General features: G+C 40.5%; 1 protein-coding gene and 1 long non-coding RNA gene across 2 annotated transcripts in view; both read left to right on the top strand.

The window, feature by feature from the left end:
* Positions 1-5,978: 5,978 nt before the first annotated feature.
* Positions 5,979-27,300, top strand: part of kctd16b (potassium channel tetramerization domain containing 16b) — a 93,172-nt gene continuing 71,850 nt past the window's right edge. The window contains exon 1 of the mRNA XM_040032161.1: positions 5,979-7,878. Coding sequence (XP_039888095.1) covers positions 7,041-7,878 — 838 coding nt within the window. The 5' untranslated portion in view covers positions 5,979-7,040. The remainder of the gene's footprint in view (positions 7,879-27,300) is intronic.
* Positions 16,027-18,891, top strand: LOC120733766. The gene is made up of 3 exons (XR_005695901.1): positions 16,027-16,164; positions 17,021-17,026; positions 18,881-18,891. It is a non-coding gene; the product is annotated as an uncharacterized LOC120733766 (long non-coding RNA).

The raw sequence follows: 27,300 nt of genomic DNA, 5'->3' as shown, positions 1-27,300 counted from the left end.
CTGGTCAGATGGGTCTCGATTTATGTGACATTCAGGTGGTAAGATGAGAATTTGGTGCCAGCAAAACCAAAGCATGGATCCATCTTGCTTTGTATCAATGATTCAGGCTTGTGATCTTTTCTTAACACACTCTGGGTCCCTCAGTAGAAACTGTGCACCATTTATGCCACAGCCTATCTGAGTATTGTTCTTAAACACGTCCCTCCCTTTATGTCCACAACATGCTCTTTTTCTAATGGCTGCTTCGAAGCTCATCTCATCTCAAAGTGATTTCTTGACTGTGACGATAAGTTAACTGTACTCAAACGATCTACACACTCACCAGCAACTGTGTGATACTATCATGTTGATATGGACCAAAGCATCTTGTTGAATTGATGCCATGGACAATCAAAGCAGTTCTGAAGGCAGAATTGGGGTTAAACCTGGTATTAGCAAGTTGTTTGTAACAAAGTGTGTTCCCAGTAGTTCCCAGTAGATTTCAAGCTAAAACCCAAAACAATTATGTAAACACTGAACATCACACAGGATGTGTGTCAACTGGGTGTATAGAACAAACACAGGAAACTATTATAGAAATGTTCTTGATCAGATCTTAATTTAGCAGTAAGACCTACAGTCATCTCTGTGCAGATACACTCGTACAAAGCCTTGGCTCAGTTGGTTGCATCCAAAATATCTTTGGATCTTAGATTTTGATGCTCTGTTTAGACTTGGCTGCAAGGATCCACCCGCTTCCTTGATGCCTTCTCCTGTACAAAAAGTAGTGCAATACAGACACATGCACACACGCACGCACACACACACACACACACACACACACACACACACACACACACACACACACACACACAAGACACCTGCAGCGTCAATGTTAGTGAGTGGGATGACAGCTCTGCTGCTATGTTGCTGGCCAAAAGACAAGCTGAGGCGCTCAACTTCCCAGCTCTCTGTGGTGTCTTGCAGTCCTCTTCTTATTCTGGCTCCAGGAGTTGCTTGTCTGTCCCTCACCAAGCCACTCTGCTCTGGCTGCCAGAGCCCTTAATGTTTAGTGGGCTTCCTGGTAACTAGCCATGTCTCCAGGGAGAGCAGTGGGCCTAGTTTAGCAGGGAATAGTTTCATGGCCTTGTGCAGAGAGTGGATAAGGAGAGGTTTTCAAGAGTAGAGCAACAAAGTGACACAAACCAAGACCAAAGTCATTTTTAACCTGCCGAAATGAATAATACTAAAAAAAAAAACCATGTTGCTGAAATTATATTGCTCCATTGGCAAGAGGATATAAAACTGTCAAAATTCATAGACATGCCCTCAATTTGTCAGTCTTGACATTTTGAACCACAGAGGATTACTCTCTGCTCAAGATTGTTTGTGGGTCACATTACTGACATTGTATTATGAGATATGATGATTGTGTCAAACAGTTCAATCTACTTCTTCAGTGCAACTGACTCCCACATTAGATCTGTTTGTTGGAACCAGCTAAAAATATCTTGTTTAGATACCAAATCTGGGGCATCGGGACTTGTTACCGACTCCCACAAGGACTTCATTGAATTGATGTTTGAAGATTGATATCAGAGAGACAAAATATTCCTTAACGATAATGAGTTCATTAGTGTACTTCTAAAACAAGCCAAAAAATTGCTCAGCAATGTTTAAAGGCACATTTGAGAATGATGACTCATTGCTTTCGTAGCAGCAGGTGTTGGAGAGTAAACACTTTCAGGACAGAGTTCAGTCAGCCTGCATGGATCATCTAATTGAGTCGGAGTATCAGGAAGTTATTGTTTTTTGGTTTTGTGTATGAATAAATAAAAACAATAATGAAACAAAGATATTTATAATTCAATTAACTAAAATAGAGCCTTCCCTTTTTCAGACTGTTACAATTGTGGACCATGGTTTTAAATTAAACAAACAAAAGGAAAAAAAGAGTTTTCCACTTTAGATGATTTACTATTGATAAGCTGTATAACAACTTTTTAAAAATCTGAACTATTAATAGGGGCAAAAGTGTTTTAGTCTGTTTAATGCAGTGTTTCGCCACAGGGTGATTGTCAACATCATAATAAAAGGTTTTTGCAATTAGCAGGCTCTTAATTTCTGCCATTCCACCTTCTGGTCATATGCAAAATAGAAGCCACCAGCTGGATTTTTTCACATTTCCCACACATTTACATACACACACGGATCAGGCCTATCAATATGACCACCTGCCTAATATTGTGTTGGTCCTCCTTTTCCTGTCAAAACAGTCCTGACCTGATGAGGAATGGACTTCACTAGACCCCTGGAGGTCTGCTGTGGCATCCTGTAAGCAACTTACAGGATGCCATGGATTCGAGTTGTTTGTCCAGCATGTCCCATGGATGCTTAAGTAAATTGAGATCTGGGGAATTTGGAGGTCACGATAACAGCTAAAACTCATTGTTGTGCTCATCAAACAATTCCTGAAGCATTTTATCTTTGTGGCAGTGCACAAATCCTGTTGAAAGATGTCACGAGCATCAGGGAATACGGGTGTACATGGTCTGAGACAATCGTCCAGCCAATACAATTTGGCCCTTGTCAAACTCGCCAAAATCCTTATGCTTGCCCCGTGGGGAAAAAAGGTTTACTTGCTCCCTCATGCGTCCCACCAACTACCAGCTGCCATGATGAAGAGGTAATTATTGCTATTCACTTCACCTGTGTGTGGTCAGAATTTTATGACTAATCGGTTTAGTTTTTAAGAAAATCATTCATGCACACACAGACACAGCCTCGTCTCACCTCAGAGGACATTAGCTTCCATATAGTATAATCCACTTAACCTAACTCTAACCCTATCCACTATCTGATTAACTCTTAATCTAACCTTAAACTGAATGTTAACCCTAAAAATTACATATGCCATAGAACCTGATTTTACTTGTCATTAAAGTGAAGTCAGGCTATTGCAATGCGACTGCACAGATTTATTTGCCCACATCATTAGTCATACAAGCAAAAGTGCACACATTGCTCTCAGGCCCTTTAATTTCACAGTGATTCAATAAACTTGATGGCTCCCTATTGGTAGCAACGATTAATTCAAAAATGATGCTAACACTAATATGCTTTAAAGAACACCAATAATCACTTTCCTCGTGTATCTGACTGAAATGACTGCTCTCTTGCAGAATTCCGTGCTAACATGCTTGAGTTTTTTCCTAGTGAAATTTTGCAAATAATAAATAGCTGTCTATACATAAATAAAAAAAAAGCTAAAGTACACATTGAGAGATAACTAAGGTTTTCATAGAAACTCTTGGTAAATACTCATCCTCTCTGAGTCGGCTGAATTTATGCATTGAATGTCTGCCTGCTGTACTTGCAGATTTCCCATCTAAGGCCTGGCTTCATTCGGTGTGGCTGTAATGAGAGATGGAAGTGGGAGTAGTATGCTGTTTATTTCAGCCATCTGTGACTGGCCTGAAAATTTCCCTTTAATAGTTTTCTCTGCACTGCACAGGAAGAAAATAACTGTGCTGCCAGTTGATCTGTATCAAGGAAGAGGAGCGCTCACCAAGTCGCTTTCTTTTTCAAGTGAAAAATTAAAAATCTCTGTGATATAATGTCTCTCTCTGAAAAACCATAAATTATTAATGTTGCCGCTGTGCTCGCAGAGTGAATGTTTGTGTATATTTTTAATTTGTTAATGTGAAACTAAAATGATTTTAAAAACATGGAGAGCAAGGACATAATTTGGAAATTGCAACTACTGCACAAGCATGTTTTATGAAAACAAAGTAAGTTTGACATTATAACCCTAACAGAATAAATCAGAATCCTGCAAAAGATAATTTCCAAAAACTGATTTTCTGGACTTAAATGAAATAAATTATTTGAAATAATTCAAACCTATGTTGATACTGTACATTGTGACCTGAAATGCAGGCACGGTGCACAAACCATAGATGAATGTGTCTGGTGACGGTCTTGCTGTGTGTTTCGGAAGACTACACCAGTGAATCAAGTGCTCTTTGGGGACAAAGAAGGCTAAGGTGAAATTAATTTTGTCAGCACAAGCAGGTTCAACTCCTTACAGGTGGTCAATCGTCTGCTCTTTAAATAGCACCACAGTGGGGAGTGTTGTAGTGCCCACATGTATTTATGAAGACGCAGCCGACATGGCCTACTTCTGGGTGACTGCTGATGTCCCAGCTGGGCACACCTCCTCTCTTTCTACGTGTGTGTATGTGTGTCTGTTGTGCATGATTGTACTTTATAGGAATTTTTGTGCGACTTTACAGCTAAATTGATGGTAAACCTGGTGACTTAATTCTCAAGCGATAAAACCAAAAAATAAGAAAACCCAAATGGTCACTTTTTTCTCTCTAAGAATTTCATTTCCAGTAATTTTTGTGCAAAACCTGTGAGGTGTGGGTGTTGTGTTAAAGCAAAATTAAAAGTTTAAAAGTGCTTTTAAAAAACCCACATGACACCGCATCCCATAGAAAGGCATTAATAGCACTAAAAGCACTGAATGCAGGATGAGATTGTGCATTAATACCAAATGAAAGAGAATCAATTCCAGTATAAATGTTTTAGCGACTTTACTTTTTTAATTTATCTGCTGCATTTGATTGCCTCTGTGGCTATGTTGCTTTAAGCTACAGTTAAAATGGATGAAAATTAGAATTAGCCCTGAAATAGAAAAGTAATGGCATCATTTTCTCAGTGGTAGGGTGGACACAACAGTTAAGGAATATGCCTGAAAATGCAGTTTTGCTTACAGCAGGGTTGGTTAAAAGTGGACAGATGAGCTCCAAAGGAAAATAAAAGGCTGCTGAAGGCATTAGGTCGTAAATCAATCAATCAACCAATCAATAAAATACAAAAATGATTTGGACTTTCTGAGATCCAGCAGACTACATATACTTCATTCTCACCCAGACTTCTTATACACAAGTCCCTCTTTGGTTCTGCAACACTTTCACCATGCAGTAACTGAATTCTGTATAATGGTCATGTATAGTGCTGACTACTTTTGTCCCCATGACATAAAAATTTGATTGGAAAAAAAAGAAAGAAAAAAAGATCCCTCTTTGTAAAACTTCTCCAGAAACAGAAAAGTGACAATCCAAGCCTTGGAATGTCTGTCTGGAAACTTTGCAAATGCAAATGCAAAACTAGCGCACCATGCATAAATGCATTCATTTACACTAACTGTAAACCAAAAACCTTTCACCCACTAATTCCATCACCTCTCTGTGTGAGGATATGTCCATGGCACTGAAAAAGGAACTTGGGAGGGAAAACATAGGGAGGCGCTGTTGTTCATTTTACAAAGCAAATGCTGAAGGCTCACACAATTTTTCAATTCAAATGTGTTTTTTTTTTCTTTTTTCGCAAGCGTTTATCTGAATTTTGAATGTATGTATTTGGACTTTGGATTTCAATTTGTAAAACAGTTCTAAAGTGGAAACTGCAAATATGTTGCACGACAGTAACGCACTATGGTAAAAATAAACGTGTCCTGTAATGATGTATTTAAACTAAATGCCATGCAAATGGATTCAAGCTGCGGGTCAAATTACGGCATTGTGCTCTCGTTATAATAATGGCACAGCGATGGATGGAACATTTCTTCCTCTATGCACTGTAAGCGGCTGGGAAATCTTAAAAAAAAAATTAAATTTCATTGCAGCTCCTTAACCTACGACAGCACCAGTTTCCCCACATTTGCATACAGCGGTGCTAGTATTACAAATGGCATAGGTTATTATAGCAAACTTTAGTGTGCTGTATATTCAAATAGGTACAAATGATTTTTGCTCACATGCGGGGTTTACTTACACAGATGCCTGCGTTTTCATGCGGGTACATGTAGGAGAGAAGGGGCAACACTGAAGACACCACCCAACTCTGTAGGGGAAGGGAGGCGGTACAAGTGTATGCGAAGGAGAGTGAGGAGAGTGTATGTTAGTGTGTGTGTGCTGAGGGAGGGGGGAAGGGGCTGAGGGAGAGAGAGAGAGAGAGAGAAACAGAGAGATAGAGAGAGAGAGAGAGAGAGATGCTCGTTTCAGTACCGCGGACAGTTCCCGGTAATGCAGCCAACAGTGGTTCGGTCCTTTCTACTGCTTTAAAGAAAGAAAAAGAAATCCAAACGGAGGTTTTAACACCTCTTCAGGACATAAAAAAGAAAAGAAAAAGAGTCGTATATGGGTTTTATTGTGTGTGTGTTTTTTTTTAATGAATAGGAGGGTACTTTAAATCAGCGCGCACCAGGCGACATGTCTGGATGTTGTGACAAGCTACAGACAAAATGATTAGAGGACTGTGTTTGCAATCTCTGCGAGGTTTCTCGTCACTGAAAGGCTTTTTTCCTCCTCCTGTCAGTCTCTACAACCTTCAAAATCGTCTGCTCTTGAAAGGAAGTTAAAGAAAAAAAAAACAACAAAACAAAAAGAGAAAAGTGACAGCGTCGCATTTGCACCTTTTTCATTTCTGGCTAGATTCTAAAATAAGTTGTTGGACTTTTTTTCTGGTTACGTGCGTTTGTGGAAAAGGACATATTTCTATTGGATGTTACTTTCAAAAACTAAAAAGGCAAGCAAGGCAAGTGCTTTCCCCCCCTCCATCCGGTCAGATAGCCTTCTTCCAGCACTCACTGGTTTTCCATGTAGGCTAATGCTCTTTTCCCAGAGGCGAAGGGAGTCCCACAACCACTAATGCAGTCAGCTTTTTGATGCGCCAGAATACACTCATCCTCTCTTTCAACGACGATTCTTTACTCCATTCAAGTTGCTCTTTTCAGTTTTGCCAATTCGAGACTACGAAGTGACATCTCCCTCTCCATTTTCGACAACTGTTAAAGACTGGTAGGTGATAATGGCAATGCAGCCATGAAAAATGCTCATTCGGATCGCTGTGAGATGAAGTTGGAGGTCCTGCGTCAAAATAACAGGGGGCACAGCTCGGGCAACTTTTGACACGGACCCATCGCTTTTTTCTTTCTTTCTTTCTTTTTTGAGACTTGTGGTTGAAAGAGGTGTGTAGCCTGCTTGGAGCTGTTCATGACGGAAACGATGGCGCTGAGTCTAAACTGCAGGACTAATCCCAAAGAGCAGGCATCAGTTCAGAACAGTTTCCCAGATGTTGTTGAATTAAACGTCGGGGGACAGGTTTATTACACGCGTCACTCAACTTTGGTGAGCACCCCGAATTCGCTGCTCGGTAAGCTATTTTCTTCTAAAAAAGACGCATCTAACGACTTAGCAAGAGACCCCAAGGGTCGATATTTCATTGACAGAGATGGCTTTTTATTCCGGTACGTGTTGGACTACCTCCGGGATAAGCAAGTTGTCCTCCCGGACCACTTCCCGGAAAAAGGGAGGCTCAGAAAAGAGGCTGAATACTTCCAGCTGCCCGACCTGGTGAAGCTGCTGACCCCTGAGGATATCAAGCAAAGCCCGGACGACTACTTCCACAGCGACTATGAAGATGGGTCCCAGGGTAGCGACCACCGGCAGTGCCCGCCACCTTCTCTCGTTCCCGCGGACAGAAAGAGCGGGTTCATCACTGTGGGGTATCGAGGGTCGTGCACCATGGGCCGTGAGAGTCAGAGTGACGCCAAGTTCAGGAGGGTACCTCGGATACTAATATGCGGCAGGGTAGCCCTTGCCAAAGAAGTGTTTGGGGAGACGCTGAACGAGAGCAGGGACCCGGACAGGACCCCGGATCGGTACACCTCCCGGTTTTACCTCAAGTTCAAGCACCTGGAGAGAGCTTTTGATATGCTGTCGGAGTGTGGTTTCCAAATGGTGGCCTGCAACTCGTCAGTCACAGCTTCGTTCGTCAACCAGCACACAGAGGACAAGATCTGGTCCAGCTACACAGAATACGTTTTCTACCGTAAGTCACAGTGGTGCTTTAGTGAACGAAAGGTCACCGTTTGCAGGCGTGCACGCACACGCAAACTTGGAACACCGCTAGAAGGCGCACATGGGTTGTCAGCTGGCGTGAGGGGAATATCTGGCTGTGGGGATGGGTGGGCCTTCCTAGCTGTGGACTCTTTTGAGTGGTGTGAGCGTGCCAGTCACTTTATAGTGGGTGGTGAGATCCGATTGTCTGTATGGCAGTGCTCTTACACCTGACTTCTGCCAGCAGATTTGCTCGTTGACCAGCAGACTGGAAGATTTCCACGATAAACAACCATTATATATAAATTCCTTGCATGGATTCCACATTTATGTGCCCTGTAGGTAGCCTGGATCTTCCTCTTTAAATGCAAGCACAGCTGCAGAGTCAGGTTTGCATTCTCAGTTGAAGTCTGAAGTTTTGTGGAGTGAAACCCATTAGAGATCATTTCCTGTAATTGAGGTTAAGCAAAGGTTTTCCACTTCTCCCTGGAAGCAGTGAAACCTTCGCAGCTAACACATGACTGACAGGCTAGTCTGTGTTCCGATTCTGGCGTGTTCAAATCTATTACAGCATGCTGCAGCCTTCAGTGGGCTCTTATATTTCAAACGATTTAACCAGATTTTAAACATTTCACAACCATCTGAGCCAAGGCAGTTGTGAGAGCAGTGATTCATCAATGCTTGCCATTTCTTATCATGGTACAATTTGCTATTCCACCTCCTCTCTGCTTTTATCCAGCCCATCTTTTCAACTTCTTGCATTCCCTCATAGCTTTTGCTACTGCTTTCCTTCCATTTTGCCATCTTTGCTACTCAGTAGCTGCTGGCAGAGTGGCAGTAAAGAAGATGTCATCATGACTGTTATACTGGCTCTCATAAGATTTTACGAGGCAACAAAAACATCCATATTTTTTAATCTGAGAGTATATAATTGATAACAAATGTCATACTGATACTGTGGATGTGCTTAAGTTTTCAGTACCTGACTACTTAGATGACAAAGCTTTTGTCACACAACCCCTGAAATGGTAGCAGGGGGGCATTTTTAAGAAACCAAGAACAATTCTGGAAATAAAAAGGCCTCAGATTTGATTTGACATATTCTAAGATAAAACCAAGTCACTCAACTACCTCACTGCATTTGATCAGGAATTATATCATCGCATTATGAGTACATGTAAAGACTATGTGATCCTATACTGCTCATAGTTACCATCCCGTTCAGTTTCTTAATGTGGAAACAGTGTTTGGTAGGTTTTTTGGAAAATGGCACATTTTTCTCTAAATTTTGCCTCTGTACACCTAAACAGAGTGTTTTAAATAAAAAATCAGTTTGTTGGTTATTGGATGGATATTTCAAAGGATTTTATTTCAGTCAAGGAGAAATAGTCATGCAGTCATGCACTTTAGTTGTCTTCTGTGGTCTTTCTATGTACCAGATTGTTGATTTTGCCACTCTTAAAGTTTTTCCTATCTCCCTCATAGCTCTATTTGGGGTTTCCAGTTTAATGATGGCCTCCTTTATTTGCATGGACATCTCTGCGGACCTCATCTTGAGATGTCAGAGAAAAGCTGAAACTACAAATTACAAGTTCAACGCTTGGAATCAACTCAACATGTTTTATATGCATAATTTGCCATGAAATAATAAGTGAAGAGACCTCATTTGGCCATAAAACGTCTTGTCATTCAATTCAGATTACTTCTGAGCGTCTGAAAAGGACTATGTATAAAAATGGCTGCAAGTCCTAAAAAATGATTGCACTTCTTTTATGAAACTTTTTTGAGTTAAAGCTGAAAGTCTGCAGTTCAATCACATCTTGACTATTTCAATTAAAACTGTGCTGGTCTATATGTGCAACTGTCCAAAAACTAATGGACAGAACAGAATGTATCAACAGTTTTATATTAAATTTAAGTCTTGTCACATAAGCAAGGTACAGAGGACAGCATCGTGACTATAGATGCATATAAAACATTTCAAAGCTGACAGCAGTGTTGTGCCAGATATCGTCACGTGAAAAAATAAAGGAGAATATGTTTCAGTGTTGACAAAAAAGGTTACAGTTCTAAAAAATAAGAGTTGTGACCCGACTTATCTCCCAGGTAACACTCGTAATGCTGCAATCTCTCGGTTTAGTATTTTTGTGAATACGTGTTCATTTTGTCGATAATTACATTATATTCTATGCAGACTTCTGACTGGCATCCTTTTTATCCCAGCAGAAAAAGAAAACAGTGCAAATCAGCTTGTCTGTTGCAGTTTTTAGCAGCAGCCATGTTCTACATTCCTATTCCATCCTCATTCCCAAGACATTTGTAATTACATAGCAGACCGTTCTCCTACTTTAAAGAACTGCAATAAAGCATTGGACACTGTTTTATATTCATAAGATTTTGTATTTCAAAAGGTAGGCATCTAACCCAGTTTTTTAGCACCACTGGCTTTGTTGTCTCATCTCAATGCCCAATCCTCCAGATGTTTGGCAAGTGAAAAGAGTTCTGAGCTAATCTGCACAATTTTTTACATTTAACATTACATTCTAAAATGCTTATTTTTTAAAAACATATTCATACAATAAAATAAGGCCTTTATTAAATATTACAATAATCTTTTTTTGTGCATCAACAAACTTGTCATTGCCCCCAAACTTATGGACCTGACTGTTTTGCCTTTGTCCACAACTATGGAGAATTTTAAATCAAACATTCAAGGTGTGATTGAAATGCAGACTTTCATATTTAATTCAGGGGGTTTAACTAAAGTTTTGTTTTTAGTGTTTAGGGTTTATAGTAATTGGTACACATAGTCCAACATTTTCAGAGGCTCAAAAGTAACTGGACAAACTAACATCTTTCAGACATTTTTAAATGAGTGCCTGATGTTTAGAATCCAGGGACATAACAAGATACTGTGTTTTGTCCCTTGAGATGCTCTGCTTGGGCTTTACCATCAGCTGAGACTTGTTTGTGGGTCTTTGCACTCGGTTTTGTATTTACTAACTGAGAAACATGCTTTAATGGGTTGAGATCAGGTGACTGACTTGGCCATTGCGTTGAGAAACCCTTGGGTTGCTTTTACAGTATGCATTGGGTCATTATCCATTTGTACTGCAAAGTGCTGCGCTGTTAGTGTTGCAGCATTTGGCTGAATCTGAGGACAGTATAACACCGTACACTTCACAGTTCATCCTTCTATTTGTATGAGGAGTCACTTTATCAACAAACACTAATGGCAGCCTGTTTGACATGAGCTTTCTTTCCTTTTAGTTTTTTCTCCTCACATAATTCATTCTGCTATTTTTAATCTTGTCTGATCTTGTAGGTTGTTTTAGATATTCTCGACAAAGTCTAATCTGGCCTTCCTGTTATCAATTCTTTTAAAAAAATATCAAATTGTTGATTTGGCCCCCCTCTGTGAAAGGTTTATTTGGGGCTTTCTTCCTAACAAATATTGTCCTCTCTTGTGTATGTGTGTCCTCATGTCACACACATAAAACTGCTTGTCATTCAATTCTAGTATCTTCTGCGTGTTGTGTCACTTGTTGATTAATTTGGAATGGTAAGTGGACTGGTTCTTATGTAGCACTTTTCTACTTTGCCTGAGCACTCAAAACGCTTTATGTAACTTACCCCATCCATAACAGCTTCTGCTGAAGTGCTTTCTATCTAACAGTTGCAAACATTCATACTCCTATGGATGCATCAGAGAACATCTTGTGGTTAGTATCTTGCCCAGGGATATTTGGCATGCACACTGGAACAGCCAGGGATGAAACCATCAACCTTCTGATTAGTAGATGACCTGCTCTACCTCCTGAGCTACAGTCACCTCAGAATCCAGTATAGTGGTGTAGAAAATTATATATTTGAAATAAATAAATAAATAAATAAATAAAAAAGGAAAAAACAAGCAAACTGATGGACCTAACTGCATTTTCTTCCACCTCTGGGATGAGGGCCAGAGCCCCTGGTTTCAAAAAACACAGAGTCATGCATTCATCAGCGGCCTTGGGGAAAACCAATGCTAATCACATCAGTCAAATGGACATGTGGTCCCAGAGCAAACTGGAGTAATTAAAAAAACAAAACAAAAACAAAAGAAAACAAATGAACAATCAAACAGAAAAACGATTTGCAGAACTGTGTCCAGAGCTCTGCATTAAATGCCGGCATAAAGCACAATGACTCGAAGGCTCTTGGCTCTCATAACCTTCAGAAGTAGCACTAACAAGCTAAATAAAGTGGTGTTGAGGGCTGCTCAGATGAACACACACACACACACACACACACACACACACACACACACACACACACACACACACACACACACACACACACACACACATTGCTTATACAACATCCGTGGACTGCTGCTGCCTTTCCTTGCTTATTGACAAACAACAAATGCTTCCTGGCTTTGCTGACAAATGTTCAGCTTGTTAGAGCCACATGCTCAAAGGAGAGTTCACAAACAGTGGCAGATGTGCTTTGGCCTGTACTTCACTTCACAGTAGATATGCACACAGGTAAGCATGGCATTATGGAGCTTGTATAATGCTGTGGAATCACTGCAGTCACTGACAGTCCCATGCTTATCTGCCTGTCACATTTTTGGCTCGCTCATCAGCCCCCCTGTCTCCCCCGCCCCCACTACGCACACACACACACGCGCGCGCGCGCACACACACACACACACACACACACACACACACACACACACACACACACACACACACACACTCTTCCGCTCCTTCATTGTCTGTCTTCGGTCTCTTTTCTTTTCATGTCACCTCATTTTGCTCTAGTCAGTCATACCCAACTCTTCTCTCTTGTCTCGGTTCCCACTGTCCCTCTCCTCAGCTTCATTTTGCTACATGCGCCGCAGGGGTAAGGAGCGCTGTGGCGGCACCAGTTGCCTTTATATGCCTCACTGAAGCGTCACGCCTTCTGTCTTGCTTCTTATTCACATCTTTGTCTGTGTGACTCTGTAATTGTTTATTTTATCTCCAGATTTCTCATTCCTCATTTGAGGTATTCTATCAGCCTTTTTAGTGTACACTACTGTTAAGTCTGTTAAGTTATGTGTGCCTACTTTTGCTTACTTGTCATCTTAGCCTGTTTATTTTTTATTATTCTTGTTTTACCTTAGTAATGACCCCTGCACTGAGCAAGTTCCATAAAAAAAGATTTTTCCCACAGTGTTCTGGAAAACAAAAGACAAGTCTGCTGTGTATTTAGCCCTTCCTTTAACCTCACTTAACATCTTTTGGATGAATGGCATCATCAGCTGCAGGTCTTACCAATTTCACTGCCTTACTAATGCTTATGTGGCTGAATGGCCCAAATCTCTGCAGCTAGGTTCAAAATGTTGTTAAAAGTATTCCCTGAAAAGTGGAAGTTGTTACGGCATGACACGGAGGCCTGTTGTTTTGTGATGAGCTCTGCAAAAAGCGCATTTGCTGTCGGTGCAATGTTCAGTTGTTTAAAGAGCTTTGGCCATGTAGGCAATCTACCTGACACATCTATGTTACCATTACCAGCTGTGAATCATTTCCCTTAGGCCTCCCAGTGGGTGGTGTACCAAAGCACCCTACAATTAGCTAGCTAGTGTTACCAAAAACCTAATTGCTTGTTTTAGTCAAATGAGTATCTTCAGGGAAAGCAGGCTAAACAAGACAATGCTGTGTCAAGGTTTTTTCCTCCGTTTTTTCCATGGATAAATCTTTGCACAGAAACAGTCTTGATTGTCAGCTATCTTGTTATTTTATATTTAGAACACACACAGAGGATAAAAAAACACATACACACAACAGAAATGACTGATCTTTAGACACATTTGGACAAACACTTGATCATGAAATCTGGTCTTTTAATGAAGCGTTTTAATGAAGGTTTTTGTCTAAAAGCCCTGACGTCAGAAACTAATATGTTCCCCTTTAGGAAAGATATGAGATAAATTTTGCATATTTGTTCACAGACAGCAGCTCTAACTTGTAAATTTCCATCAGATAAGTAGCAAAGCTGTCCTGAGCCATAACATTTACACCACCATACTTTAGGCCAAACAGAGCATTTCAGCATCTCCTGAAAAGTTCTGTTTGACCTGCACCAAACTGTACCAAAGTCTACTGTTGCTTTGGCAAGAAAAAAATAATTGTGCTGCTAAGATAGCTCAGACAGCAGATAGATACAGTGTGACACCAAAAATTACTAAAGTTATGTGCAGATCCTGTGATGGCACATTAGGGTTCTTGGAGACGTCTTTCTGCATCCTTGTCTTCCTGAGTTGAATTTGTTGGTGCTGAATGTAATGGCAGTTGCTTGAAATCTACACCACTTGTAGTTGATTTCCCTCAAGGTAACATAATTAATTCAAAATATTTCAAGAGCTCTTTGGATCCTGGCATCATGACACCACACACTTGAATCTCAAACAGATTAATTAAGACATATTTCACCTGCCACTTCATAAACTGGTTCATATCGTTGACAGTTTAGAACTCCATCCACCCAATCATGCATCCATGCATCCAACCATTTTCTTCTTCTTATCCTGATCTAGATGTGCAGTTTCCCTGAGACCATCCCTTTGTGTATTTAAATCATGGCTATAAGTAGAAAAAGTGAATTGTATGAGTATGTCATTTGTATCAATCTGCACTATTTAAAAAATGATTGGATGTTTGTCCTGTAAAAACATGTTAAGGAAGCAAATCTATCGGCTGTACTTTTTCAGTGACTCCAAATGCTTTGCTTAGGGGCACTGCAACAGTGGATGAAAAGGTAACTTACCTTCTATTCCCAACATTGTCAGCCTTCACTCAGGGAAATTGTATTTTCTTGCCATAAGCTGAACCTCCTTTATCTCTTCCAATCCTCCGTTTGCTTGTTATCCATCACCCTGTATCCTCTTCTCATCTAATTGTACCTATCAATCTCTTTCTGTTTCAGGCTATTCAAATTCTGAATAGTCTCTGAAGCCTTACAATGCAAAGTGTATTTAGCAATTTGTTGCATGGCTGAAGTGACTGATAATCATCTCTTGTGACAGTTACTTCAGTGAATTGCTAACGTTGACCACAGCAGAACCTTCAAGCAAAACATCTACCATGTGGCAAAAAAAGAAATATTTAAAGTCTTCAGAAAAAAATGATTTTGTTGGATCAGGATGTTTTTCCATCGAGGCTTTATTTTTACCTCCGCGGAACATGCCAGTGAGTGAATTATGTGTCATCACAAATGGCCACTTTCATTCGACCATGTATGCTGGCGTGTGACACACTATGCCATTAGCTTTTTACGCACAGACGAGTAACTCCTTGTGTGGCAAATGTGATTTGGCAGGTGGCAGCAATTACGGTGTCTGTGCTTGTGTGTGTGTATGTGATAATGCGTGACCCATGTTGCACTACCTGAGGCATTTGCACACCCGTTGAGCCGCCAGCTAAAACCACCTGCACTCTACCACTCTAACATACACGGAAAGACACACTCATCGCCATGTGAAACTACATCATGCTAATTCTGCAAGCTTCTCCCAGACCAGTCAGTGATGACATTAGCAGCAGCGGCCCCCGTGCTGCAGGCCTGTAGGAAGTGATTAGCTGAGGAGCAGACAGGCCATGACAGCTCTGAGGAGAGTCTTGATAGAGACAGCTGCTACCCTGGCCTCAGCACCACAGGGGAGTCCACCACCACACACCTCAAGTTTGCGTTATTTAGAGTGAGACAGAATGGGAGAGGAAGCAGGTGGAGGGTACAGTTCAGTGCCTGAAAGAAGGGACAAATACAGATACGGACACTTTTCTTTTCTTCTTACAAGTATTTCTGCTTGTATAACTGCTGCTGATACTGCTTGCTCTCGCTCTCTCTATCTACATACATATATATTACTTCAGAAAATTGCTGGTTTGACCATTTTCACAGGAATGTTTTTATGTTTCTTAAGCTGCTTATCAGTGACCTATGAATCAAACAAAACATAAAAGACATAAAAAGGCACCAAGCTCAATGGATGAATAACAGACTTAGAAAAGAACCAGCGTTGAGCACTTTGTTACTAGCAGCTTGTTGCAAACACACAAAATTTGCTCCATTTTTTTTCCCTCTTTTGTCGAATCTACAAAAATGCCAAAGATAATACAGTTTGACAGGCATAAAATACCAACAAGCTGATTCCCAAAGTGCTATTAGCCAAGACCTTAACATATCTCAGCATGCACGGTGGGCAGAGTATCCTTAATGAGCTTCTGGAAACGGGACTATTGCAGGTCATGTCTTTAGGAAATTGTAAAATAGGGAAAAAAATCTGACATAGGACTGGGGAGATGCACCTGGTCATCTATACTGTTTGCTGAAATCTTATTGTGAAGCTGGCTTCAAGAAACCATTCTTAATATGAAGGGAAGCAGGGAGAAAAGAGTGAAGTATGCTAAATTACACAAGAATGGGACTGAAAATCAGTGGCAACAGGTCAACTGTTTAAAGTCAAATGTTCAAATTCTCATCAATATGTACAGAGCATGTCACAGGAGAGGTACAACAGTGAGTGTCAACATTCATCTGTAAAACAAGGTAGAGGCTCTAAAATGGTTTCGGGCTGTATCTCAGCCAGTGGTGTTGGGAATCTTGTCAAAACTGATGGATATGGAGTTTGATCCACCTTGCAATACCATCTGGAAAGTTAGACCTGTAAGTCTCAGTTTTTGATAATGAATTTCAACATATCTTTGCATTTTTTAATAAATTGCTCTATTTCCCATTATCTTAGCAAGATTGCTTTTCTTTTTTAAAGCTGTCTCAGTTAAAGCCTCAATAGAGCTCCAAGAGGGAGAGAAGGAAAAAAATGATAAGATAAGAAAGAAAAGAGTTACTTAAAGGTAAACTCTAAAAGTAGTCTAGGGCAAACAAAAAATGAACTAAATTTTCACTTTTGAAATAGAGTTTACTCACCTTTTGAAAGTGATAGAAAATACGTTATGGGATATGTTATAGATAGATGTCTTAAAAAGTAACCCAATCCTGAAACTGTGTATTGTTTTGCATTTATTTAGCCAGTTTCTAATCAATTTGGCACATATAAAAGCAAGACGGCAACAAGGAAACAAGGAAAGGCCAAGTAGGTCATATAGAAAGAAGTACTTGTTTGCATAGCCTCGTTTTGAACTTCTCCCTTAGATGTTTGGTGTAGCTAGAGTAACTTTCCATGATCCCCTCCCACTGGAGAATATGGGGAATTACCAAGCTCGGAGACAAAGAAAGAGGAAGAAATACACAAACAAAACAAAGTAACAGTGGAGCATCAACAACAAGCTTTCCTAAGTCCTCGGTGACTCCCTACTCTCTTAGCCGTCTATCAGTCCATTTTCTTTTCCTCTGTGACTCCTGGCACTCTATTCTCTCTGCGGCGGTGGCACAGCTGATATAATGCTGATGCTCTTTCCCCGTTGTGTTGAAATAAGTGCACTGTGGTGCGACGAGGTGTGGAGCGTTGCCATAATGACAGAAACTGCAGCTGGAGAGCCTCTTCACAAACTCAACCCACCAGCTGGCTCCTGCAATGCATCAATGCTTTAATAACCCTGCTATGTGCCATTCCAGATTGGCTGTAAATGCAATGTAAAGGGTATACAGCAAGTATAAAACAGCAAAAGTAAGAGGAAGTCCATGACGATGTTTACGTGAAGCTTAGTTTGGATCTTCTTTTGCTGCTGGTTCGGTCAATATTGTTTGGAGATTGATAAAACTAACAGCTTTAGAATCAGCGCAAAAAGGGCGTAAACACAAAGCGGACCGCCGAAACATCAGAATCAGCGAGCTGTCGGCTTTCAGCCCCGACCGTGTCCGTGCCGTCGGGTGAGAAAGGCGACATCTCACTGATTCTGATCCACGGGTCCACGCTTTGTGTTTACGTCTTTGTGCAGAAGCCGTGTACCTGCTCTCATTTACTGTTTTAAATGTTTGGTGGTTGTCAAAATTTTGTGACGTTTCACCTGAGATTCTGGAATTTTGGGCAAAATACATTTATATAAAAAAATTGATTCAGGATTTTAATGAATCGATATCACGTTATCCAAGCCAGAATCGATTTTAATCGATGAATCGATTATTAAAACCCACCCCTATTTTCTAGCTAGGCAGCAAACCATCCACTACAGCTGTTTCTGCCTCTGAAAGCAGACCAACAGTCGCGATCCTGATCTTTGAGGATGCTGACGAGCTGCCAGTTCAGTCAGTCTAGAAGTAGTCAGTGTTCTGCAAGTTCAACTAAAACAGGTGCTAAGATTGATATGAATACATCGATTGCAGCTTTATGGCTAGGAAATGTGCATCTGTTGGTGACTGTGGATAGAAGAAGTATAAGGATACAATGAGATGGATGCTAATCTCTGAAACTGCTCTTAATGGATCATGTTTGTCATAAAATGATAGTTTTATTCTTACACTTCCCTCTAATCCCCCCTTTAAGGATTCCCTTTAAGTTGTTGTTTTGAAACAGTCATGTTATTGATCTTGTCAATTTTTTGTCTTTAAGTTCCTTGAAGTTTCAAAAACTTAAAGAAGTTTCTTTATTCAGAGAAAACCTCAAGAATCAGACGATCCCATTTGAGCAAGCATTTGGCTACGGTGGGAAGGAAAAACCCCCTTTAACAGGAAGAAACCTCTAAGCAGAACGAGGCACAGAAAGGGATGTGAGAAAGGGGGCAGCCATCTGCTGTAACTAGTTGGGGGTGATGGAAGTGAGACAAAAGACACACTGTGGAAGAAAGCCAAAGATTAATGATAACTAATGATTAAAAGCAGAGTGAAGTAGAAACACTCAGTGCATCCTAGGAAGCCCATATCAGACAAGATCTATTGCAGGTAATCTGAGCCACCACTAACTATATGTTTTATTAAAAAGGAAAGTTTCTGGCCTAATCTTAAAACTAAAGAGGGTGTCTATCTCCTAAATACAGACTTGGAGCTGGTTCCTCATAGGAGGCATCTAGAAGGCTGCAGACTCTGCTTCTCATTCTACTTTTAAATATCCTTGGAACCACAAGTAAGCTATCAGTCTAAGAGCAAAGAGCTCTATTTGTGTGATATGGTACAATGAGGTCTTTAAGATGGGGCCTGATTATTATTGATTAATTATTGATGGATTTAAACAAACATTTTCCTTCATAAGTTGGAGTTAAATGAAGGGGGTTGTAATGTGGCACTTTCTGAGTCCCGTCCAAGGTGCTTCATCTTTTTAATTCATCAGTACCTGCATTCAGCTCCATCGGGAAGAAAACTTCACAAAAAAACCTCACAGTTTGATCATGTTTGGAACCATTTCTTATTCTGTTGTGCCTCATTAGAATCACACATTGTCGCTCACACAGCAGTGGTCCACATCCCGTTTGAGCATATGGTCATACCCTTGTAATTTCATTCCTCGGTGCTTTATATCTTCCTGGGGCAGAATGTCAGTGCCATTTCATTTAGAAGCAGCAATGAAGTCTTTATGTGTATTAAGATAGCTAGAGGCACTGGTGTAGTAACTCCAGAGGAAATTATCTCTGGCAGAAATTGCAAAGGTAACTTGTGATACCAGCCGAATGTGTCTTGGTCTTAGAAAAGGCTTTGTTTCAAATTTCCTTCCTTTACCACTGAGAGAAAAGATGCAAATAATTGTCAAATGTCGTTATCCTGAATGTGCTAGAGCCCAAAAGAGGAGAAATAATTAATCTCAAGCCATTACAGTTACATCTTAAACAGATACCTGAAACCATAAGTCATGGAGCTTCCAGAGAAGAGTGTCTGGGCACTTTTACAGTTGTGAATGTCTTAAAGGAGTATATACTATATTTAAGCAGTTAAACACTTTTAGCAGGCAGTACCACTGTTAAGGATTATTCCAAACTTCTACACTGTGTCTCATTAGTAATCCCTCTTTGTCATGTCAGAGTACTCAGCTGCTTGCTAGAGCATACTGTCATCGCCATTTCATTCCTAAGTATCTGTGAAGCTCCCTGTCCATTAAAACACACACACATGCTGTAAGCATATGCATGGCATGCATGCACACATGATCCCTCCTCCCCTCGCACACGCTCGAAGGTTAACTTTATATAAACAGCTCACAGATGAAAAATGGCTCTCATTAGAGAAAAGATTATAAATCAGACCGCTCACTTAAACACACTTAGTGTATCAACAGATACCGGCAATCTTTTCACTGTTGTGTAGCGTACCTACTGCCTATTCATTTCAGCCAGAATGAATTTTGTGCAATGCTTCATTACAAAGTAACACCTACCATGCACACAAATTATTAGACATACCATGCTGAACCTTAAGCCACCTCATCGCCTAACATTTCTGCTGTAATCTGTTTTCTTTGCTTTCATCTGTAGCTCCCTTTTAAGACTGAGGGGGATTTACAGGGTAAATATATCACACTGAGATCAGAGTTCATACCTGAACACAGTTGCACCTCTTTCTCTCTTCTCTAGAAAGCAGAACTTTCAGCTTGTTTACATGCACATGCCTTCATAGGCTGCAGCCTTTTTGTCTCATCTGTGTGGGACCTAACTAGAACTAACATGTATACATTCGTATATATATATATATATATATATATATATATATATATATATATATATATATATATATATATATATATATAACCCCGACTTACGAAATTAATTCGTTCCCGAGGGTCTTCCATAAGTCGAAAATCGTCGAAGTCGAAGCACCCATCGCGCCTTTTGAGTGAGGCGATGCTGAACAATAGGCTAATTGATAACTACAATAACAATACGTCATTCAAGTGGAACAGCAAAGCGCAATTACAAAAGCCAAGGGGTTGTCACATGATTCGGAAGGCATTGTGGGCTCGGCCAATCAGAGCCAGTGGATTTTGTAACATGGGCATTTTGCCGTAACACGGGCAGAAATTTTGCCGTTCAGTGCGTTCGTAACTTGAATTTTTCGTTTAACGGGGTATTCTTAAGTCGGGCTTCCACTGTATATGTGTGAATAAAAACAAAAAGACCACTGAATAATCACTTCTTGGGTTTTTGGTTAGCTTTGCCTGATCAAAGTCCAGTGAAAATGAACAGGTGTTTTTCGACTGATAGTTAGGAGGATTTTTAGACAACCAAAGCGTCCACTGTAATCCCATCTAGCCCACAGTCTTGTTTACTATTCATGCTATAATGAATTACTGAGAGCTGTTCACAGTAGACTGCCCAGTCCGTGGCAGCCCAAAACAGGTCCCTGGCTGTTTGTTTGAAAAAGTAATGGTTTGCTACTGAGAGCCCTATGTACACATACAACCTGTATAATGGTCTCCTAACCGCACAAGCCAGTATTACCTGTGTGTAGAAGATGATTTGCTGGCTGTGAACCTGTGTGATTATGGTCTGCAGACAGGAGGTCTGTTGATAAATTGGTTTTGTGGGGCAACAGCAACCGCATCAAAGTGTAAACATCCCACAGCACATATGCACAAATGCATGCAAGTACACACTCGCGCAGACTATATAGATAAGATCAGACAGCATTCTGGCCCAGAGACACATTGTTTACTACTAGATTAACCTGGCCAAAGCTTTAGAGGGATTAGTAAGCAGTGTGTGCGCCTTTACAAAAGTCAACACAACCAAGGCACCAACGCTAACAAAAGTCCAATCTGCAGACCTGTCTTTGTGTGTGCATGCAAGTGCCAGCCATACCAGGGACTGATATGATCTCAGGAGTGCAGCAGGCTCATTTGTACATGAACATGCTTGTGTGTGCTGGGATGAGAAACAAGCAAATGGAGCAAGACAATTATCTACATCCATCACTTCAGAAACTCATTTAGCCAATTAAAACTGTTACAGGCTGACATTTAGGTGCAATGATCCCATTTTAATAATTAAGACTGTCATGCACACACACACACACAAACACGCGCACACACAGAAATACACATGCACACGCACACACTAAGCTGTTAAAATGGTAGGATCAGAGCAATAATGTAGTTGTCTCATAATATAATGACATGTCCTTGTTGAAGCGCAAATCTCATTCATCCTGATTAGGAGTGTGTGTGTGTGTTATATTTTCTTGTGTGTGTGTGCGTGTGTGTGAGGTGTAACAGGGGACACTAGCCTTTTCAGAGTTCACTCCCCTGTTTTCGTGCGACACTCGAAAACAAATGTCACTCTGCCTTCTGTTATCAGACATCATTCGCCCTTTGCAGACGCTCTTCTTTGTTCTACTTCTTAACTTCACCAAGCCTCACTTCTCTTTCATGGATGAATACACGATGAATACGTGATCAGCTATGCTTTGTTTCTTTTTTTCAGCTAAAAAACATTGTGCGGCTGGAGAGATGTGCCACAATGCGCAAACCAACCAATCAAAATTAGACTCAAAAACAGACAAACGCTAAAGAAAAATATTTATATGAAATTGGCAACCATTAATCCAAAAATGAATATTTAAAATAACTATTCAATTTACTTTTGAACTTACAATCTCTTTAAAAATGTTTTTTTTTATATCGTGTGTGTGATTTTGGGTAGTATGCTAGTGTTAATACCTTCTCAAGGCCTTTGGAGGACTTTGCCTTGTTTGGATTTTTGATTTCCAGCTCCTGTTTACTGGTCAGGTGGTTTGTGTTCTCACTGTAACACTTAGGGCATCTTAATTCTGTGCTGTTAAGCACACCACATGGGCCATCTGGATATTTGTTAATAAAGTTTTCAGTGCAACAGAATATTCTATGTATATTATATAAGCAACTCTTTGGATGATTAAATTACAAAAAAATGCATTTGTAATCAGTTACAGCTACTGAGATGGGATACATCCAAAAATATTCTAATTACCTCTTATAAAAAAAATGTGTACAATATTTGTAGACTATACCAGTCATCTTGTTGCATTGCATGCTTTTGTTCTGCAGGAATACCTTCATTTATATTTGCGGACAACGCAGGTTAGCAAAGTTACTATAATGAACTTGAATGCAACACCATGAAGAGGGGGATTCATTCACATTAGCACAGTTCAATTCATTTTGTAGTAAGCACAAAATGTAGCACTGTTTTTGACAAGTTCTTTTCTATTTTCCTTTTTCAAAATTTCAACCACTTTTTGTCTGCCAGTCCAATCTTTTTGCAACCAGTGAACGAGGCCAGGCTGCCGGCACTGTCGTTCCTTGGAATTCAATAATGTTTTCCCTTTTCAAATCGCTCCGATGTGGACTGTGATGAAAATGTAGTCCACATTAAAATGCTTACTCATTACATTCAAAACTGCGTAACTAGTAATCTGTGATGTACAGCTACATGCAATGCCCTCCTTCCAAACACTGATAACTTGAACTAAATACATTTTTTAAAAAGGGGAAGCAAAACAGAAAAAGGGACAGCAGAGAAACAAACACATGATGGCTAATCAGAGCACAGCTAACTTTCCAGTAATGGTTTCAGTATATGTCTGCTGCATTACAAAGTTTTCTGTTTTTAGCAGTTTTACAGCTAACGTTATTGCAAACTATCAATGGATGCTTAGATATGGCTCAGTGGCAACACAGAAATATGCTTTGGAATGAAATCTACAAGTGGGCGTTGAGCATATAGGGCACAAGCATATTTTTCTCTGTTTTTTGTTTGTCTTCTCAGGTCTCACCTTCCTCTTCCATATTTCCTGCTGCTTTAAGGATTTGATTCTGAGCCAGCCATGCAGATCAGATAGGTTTCAGTTTTCTCCCGAACATTTGAAACATTGTGGTGTTGTGGTGAGAGCACAGCCTCCTCTCTTCCGTAAACAATCTGCAACTGCTTGTTTTACTGATTCCAAACATTAGACCTGAAGTGAACAGAGTGATATAGCTGCCAGTGTTGCAGCTGCCGACAGATGTTTTTCTTTTTTTAATTCAGGGTTGAGCTTCTGTCTCATTGTGTAGTCATTTCGCTTATTAGCCTTCGTCTCTCTATTTTCCTCCCTGCATTTCCCCCACCCACGATGGCAGTGTTTGGTAGGTGCTTGAGACCTTTGTTGTTTGCTGACTATATTCCCGTCTGTATTTGCCTCTCCTTAGCCCCCTTCATCCTGCAAGAAATGGGTTTAGCTGTGATTTCATCCTCTCTTTCTGGAAGAATTGCTGCCATTTCTTTCTATTCTCTGTCCTTATCATTATTGCTCTTTGCTTCACTTTTTCGTTCCAAGTGCCCGAGGAATAAAATCAGGGGCAGAGAAAACAACAGTCCCGTTGGTCCTTTTCATTCTGCGGTGTTTTATTTTCTGCTCCTCTCCCACTGACTCAAGCTTTTTATTTCTTTGTTTCTTCAGTAGATTCTCAAACCCTTTCTAATGCTTACTACCACCAAAGAAATATAGGTAGAGACTAACAACAACCAACAGGAATGACAATACAGTAGCCCAGTTACGTTAAGGATGAAAAGATGCACTTCTTGGTCTCTTGCGCCTCTTACATTAATCACATGTAGCATAAATACTAAAGAAAACTTTCAAAGGTCAGATCAAAAAGGGTGGGTAGGACTGAGTTGGTTGTAAGGGAGGCTGGGTCCATCTTCCTGCTCTCAATTGTGAGCAAGTGTTGCCCAGGTGTGTGAAGAGAAAGTCAAGGAAAAGGTCAAAGTTTTTAAGAAATCCATAGGCCTCTTTTGAAACTTTGTTTCAGTTGTTCCTGTTATACTATAGCTTGCATGCATACTAAGACACCGTCCACTGAAAAATTACATGAACACATGAAGTGATCTTACAATATGGTGATGTATAATGTGGTGACCAACTGTGATCTCCAGGGCTCTATTACCCACAATTAGAGCATACTTCAGGACAAAAAAAGCATTTGTCTGTTTCTTCTTGTTTCCTTCCGACAACTTCCCCCAGCTGACACTCCTACTGAAAGCAATAATACAGGGAGTGCAGAATTATTAGGCAAGTTGTATTTTTGAGGAATAATTTTATCATTGAACAACAACCATGTTCTCAATGAACCCAAAAAACTCATTAATATCAAAGCTGAATGTTTTTGGAAGTAGTTTTTAGTTTGTTTTTAGTTTTAGCTATTTTAGGGGGATATCTGTGTGTGCAGGTGACTATTACTGTGCATAATTATTAGGCAACTTAACAAAAAACAAATATATACCCATTTCAATTATCTATTTCTACCAGTGAAACCAATATAACATCGCCACATTCACAAATATACATTTCTGACATTCAAAAACAAAACAAAAACAAATCAGCGACCAATATAGCCACCTTTCTTTGCAAGGACACTCAAAAGCCTGCCATCCATGGATTCTGTCAGTGTTTTGATCTGTTCACCATCAACATTGCGTGCAGCAGCAACCACAGCCTCCCAGACACTGTTCAGAGAGGTGTACTGTTTTCCCTCCTTGTAAATCTCACATTTGATGATGGACCACAGGTTCTCAATGGGGTTCAGATCAGGTGAACAAGGAGGCCATGTCATTAGTTTTTCTTCTTTTATACCCTTTCTTGCCAGCCACGCTGTGGAGTACTTGGACGCGTGTGATGGAGCATTGTCCTGCATGAAAATCATGTTTTTCTTGAAGGATGCAGACTTCTTCCTGTACCACTGCTTGAAGAAGGTGTCTTCCAGAAACTGGCAGTAGGACTGGGAGTTGAGCTTGACTCCATCCTCAACCCGAAAAGGCCCCACAAGCTCATCTTTGATGATACCAGCCCAAACCAGTACTCCACCTCCACCTTGCTGGCGTCTGAGTCGGACTGGAGCTCTCTGCCCTTTACCAATCCAGCCACGGGCCCATCCATCTGGCCCATCAAGACTCACTCTCATTTCATCAGTCCATAAAACCTTAGAAAAATCAGTCTTGAGATATTTCTTGGCCCAGTCTTGACGTTTCAGCTTGTGTGTCTTGTTCAGTGGTGGTCGTCTTTCAGCCTTTCTTACCTTGGCCATGTCTCTGAGTATTGCACACCTTATGCTTTTGGGCACTCCAGTGATGTTGCAGCTCTGAAATATGGCCAAACTGGTGGCAAGTGGCATCTTGGCAGCTGCACGCTTGACTTTTCTCAGTTCATGGGCAGTTATTTGGCGCCTTGGTTTTTCCACACGCTTCTTGCGACCCTGTTGACTATTTTGAATGAAACGCTTGATTGTTCGATGATCATGCTTCAGAAGCTTTGCAATTTTGAGACTGCTGCATCCCTCTGCAAGATATCTCACTATTTTTGACTTTTCTGAGCCTGTCAAGTCCTTCTTTTGACCCATTTTGCCAAAGGAAAGGACGTTGCCTAATAATTATGCACACCTGATATAGGGTGTTGATGTCATTAGACCACACCCCTTCTCATTACAGAGATGCACATCACCTAATATGCTTAATTGGTAGTAGGCTTTCGAGCCTATACAGCTTGGAGTAAGACAACATGCATGAAGAAGATGATGTGGACAAAATACTCATTTGCCTAATAATTCTGCACTCCCTGTACAATCCTGAAAAAAATTGACCCCAGTCTGCCTTTTATCTTTAACTTTTCACATGGCAGAGGCAACAGTGACTTAAATCATGAATAGTGACGTTTAGATGATTTAGATCTTAAATCCACACAGAAACACACACACTGCTTACAGAACTGGTACGGGACAAGACCCATCTTGCATCTCAACAGATTCATCAGTTTAAATCAGTGCAGTTGAAGCAAACTATGCATGTAGTCCATATGCCCTTTTCCCCACCCATGTCCTTCAGGTCTTCCTGGGTAATCCTGATGTGTTTCCAGGCCAGATGGGGGTATTTAATCCCGCTATAATTTTTTAGGTCTTCTATCAGGTGGATGTGCCCAGACGCTCACAGTCCAATCATAATGTGGCTTCAGCAGTCACCTCAAGGTGACACTCACATTCACAATTTAGTGTTTCCAATTAAGTGCATGTCTTTGGACTGTTGGAGGAAGCCAGAGTACCCAGGGAGAACTCACGCAAACAGGGGGAGAACATGCAAACTCCACACAGAAAGACCCTGGCTTGATGGTGGAATTGAGTTTGATATTCATCTCTGACTGACGCTTGCATTTCGAAGCTGCATTTGCTCCTAGCGCAACGCAACTGAATCTCTGAATATCTGTCTGGACTGTTGAGTTGCACTTTTGTTGATGTAGGCATCATGTTCTGATAGTTAAAAAAACAAGAGAGTGAGAAAGAAAATAATTCCCGTTATGCTGCATTTTTTAGACGTTTCTGTTGTCACGGTCCCTAAATCCATCCCTAAACTGCTTCAGTTCAACAAACGTTTAATAATGAAAGTTTGATTACTTACAAAGCACAAACACAAACAAGGGAGATGGGGAGGAAAACAAAGAAAAGAAGACCATGAGCCAGCCACACAATAGAGTCCATCTTCTCCCCTAAACTAATATTAGTAAG

Source organism: Simochromis diagramma, unplaced genomic scaffold, assembly GCF_900408965.1.
Source record: "Simochromis diagramma unplaced genomic scaffold, fSimDia1.1 OVJJ01000216.1, whole genome shotgun sequence".
In the NCBI taxonomy this organism is placed as follows: Eukaryota; Metazoa; Chordata; class Actinopteri; order Cichliformes; family Cichlidae; genus Simochromis; species Simochromis diagramma.
Note: the sequence above shows the minus strand (reverse complement) of the source record. Positions and strands in the feature narration are given on the sequence as shown.